At 67.0% G+C, this 1,878-nt stretch overlaps 1 protein-coding gene across 2 annotated transcripts in view; it reads left to right on the top strand.

The window, feature by feature from the left end:
- The first annotated feature begins 159 nt into the window (after positions 1-159).
- The window catches only part of RNF213 (ring finger protein 213), an 87,601-nt gene continuing 85,882 nt past the window's right edge, over positions 160-1,878 (top strand). For both annotated transcript variants that reach the window (XM_036339256.1, XM_036339255.1), the window contains exon 1: positions 160-447. In XM_036339256.1, coding sequence (XP_036195149.1) covers positions 360-447 — 88 coding nt within the window. In that variant the 5' untranslated portion in view covers positions 160-359. The remainder of the gene's footprint in view (positions 448-1,878) is intronic.

Here is a 1,878-nt window from a genome sequence, read left to right as displayed (position 1 = left end):
CGGCCCCAGTCGCAGCCTCAGCCGGGCGGGGCAACCTTGGCCTCTGAGAGATGGAGAGCTCAGAGCCGGGCTGGGGAGGGGCGGGCAGGGGCGGGGCAGCAGCAAAGGAAGTGGGTGCCTAAGCCGGGGTGGGGGTGGGGGGACAGCAGGGACCCGGAGGGGAGGACGGTGGGAGGCCAGGCTGTGAGCTGCAGGGGAGGGGCTCAGCTGGGTTTCCACGAAGCTGGGACTTCTGAGCTGTTTGCAATTTCACTTTCCAGAAAATGAAACTGAAGCGGACAGTGGTCATGTGACCGGCGGCTGGGAATAAAGGCAGCGCTTCCTCGACTCGCGCTTCCAGCTCCGCAGGCGCCGGCGGCATGGAGTGTCCTTCCTGCGGCCATGTCTCCAAAGAGGACGCCCCCAAGTTCTGCTGCGAGTGTGGGCGCAGGCTGCCCCCCGCTCCCGGTAAGGCTGGGGGTGCGGGTGGGGGGGCGGCGCCGGCCGGGACCTGCCTCCTTTCCTGGAAGTGGAAACTGAGGCCAGTGGGCGCCGGCAGCGCCTCCGGGGCCAGGGAAGCCCGCTCGCCCCAAGCACTTCCCGAGCAGCTCCGCCGCTTCTGCTGGCGGCACCGGCTGCCTCGTTAGAATTCCATCTCCTTCCTTAGGGAGAGTGTGAGGCTCCCGCCCGCTTGGGAGTGGGAGTGTGGCTGAGCTCGGGATGGGGTGTTGGGAGGAGCTGCATGGACGTGGGAGCCCAGGCACAGGCTGGGCGAGGGGTCGCCGGGCGAGGGTGGCCGGCGGCGCCTCAGGGTGTCATAGCGCGGCAGGTGGGTCTCACCCGCTGACTTTCCACTCCGCATCCTGATGCCTCCTCCCCTTGGGCTGTCGTCTGCTCCGCGGGGCCCTGCCCGCTCCGTGGGTTCTCATGTCCTGGCAGCACCGGGTCAGCCCTCCTGGCCCAGAGCCGTCACCTAGACAGCCGCTGGGGCCCCCCACCCAGTGTCGGAGGAGCCGCTCCATTTCCTGTTTCTGAAGCCCAGCTCCTACCCACCCCCAACGCATCCCTCAGGCCTCCCACCTGCCCTGAGCCCGGCGACCCACCCACCCTTCCAGGGCCTCAGGCCCAACCCCCAGCACCGACCTCCCCGCCTTCCCTCCCGCACACCCCACATCTGTTCCCAGGACCCGCTGGCTGCGTGGGCAGAGCCTGCCCAGGTGGTATCTCCCTCCACGCCCCCTGCTCCGGCCATGCCTCTCAGAGTAAAAGCCGCATGTCCTGCCTGAATGCCCCTCCGGTGCCCTCTGACCTCCTCCCCTGCAGCCCCTCCCCCACCCGATGGCCTCCTGGCCTTCCTGGGACACATGCTGGCTCTGACCCCAGGACCCTGGCTGTTCCTATGCCTGGACACACCTCCCTCCCTCCGGCCTTTTCTCCGTTGTCTCCTCCCCAAGCGCCCCACCCACTGGGGCCTGCTCGTCCTCTGTCTCCTCTGTCCTGTGGCTTCAGGGGAGACTTGCTGTCTTGGCCGCCGCTGTACCCCAGGTCCCTGGCGGTGCCTGGCGCACAGTAGGTGCTCAATAGACAACTGCTGTGGGCCTCAAAGAAGGTCCGTGGGGCCCGTGTATTTTGTAAGCACACCGCTGTGTGTGCATATGTGTGCACCTGTGTGCATGTGCATGTGTGTGTGTGCATAGTGGGCAGACGCCGCAGTCCCAGGCCTCCCTGCTCTTGCCCAGTGACCTCCAAGGATGTGCCCTGTGGGGTGCGCAGGTAGCAGACACTGTGCTGGGGCTCGAGGGCCGGGGGAGGGGGGAAGTGGCGGGGGTGAGGGGGTGGGGGGGCGCTTCATGTTGTGCATTTTGTTCTATTGATTTGCTTCTGAGGCTCACCCCTGGG

Source organism: Myotis myotis, unplaced genomic scaffold, assembly GCF_014108235.1.
Source record: "Myotis myotis isolate mMyoMyo1 unplaced genomic scaffold, mMyoMyo1.p scaffold_m19_p_17, whole genome shotgun sequence".
In the NCBI taxonomy this organism is placed as follows: domain Eukaryota; kingdom Metazoa; phylum Chordata; class Mammalia; order Chiroptera; family Vespertilionidae; genus Myotis; species Myotis myotis.
Note: the sequence above shows the minus strand (reverse complement) of the source record. Positions and strands in the feature narration are given on the sequence as shown.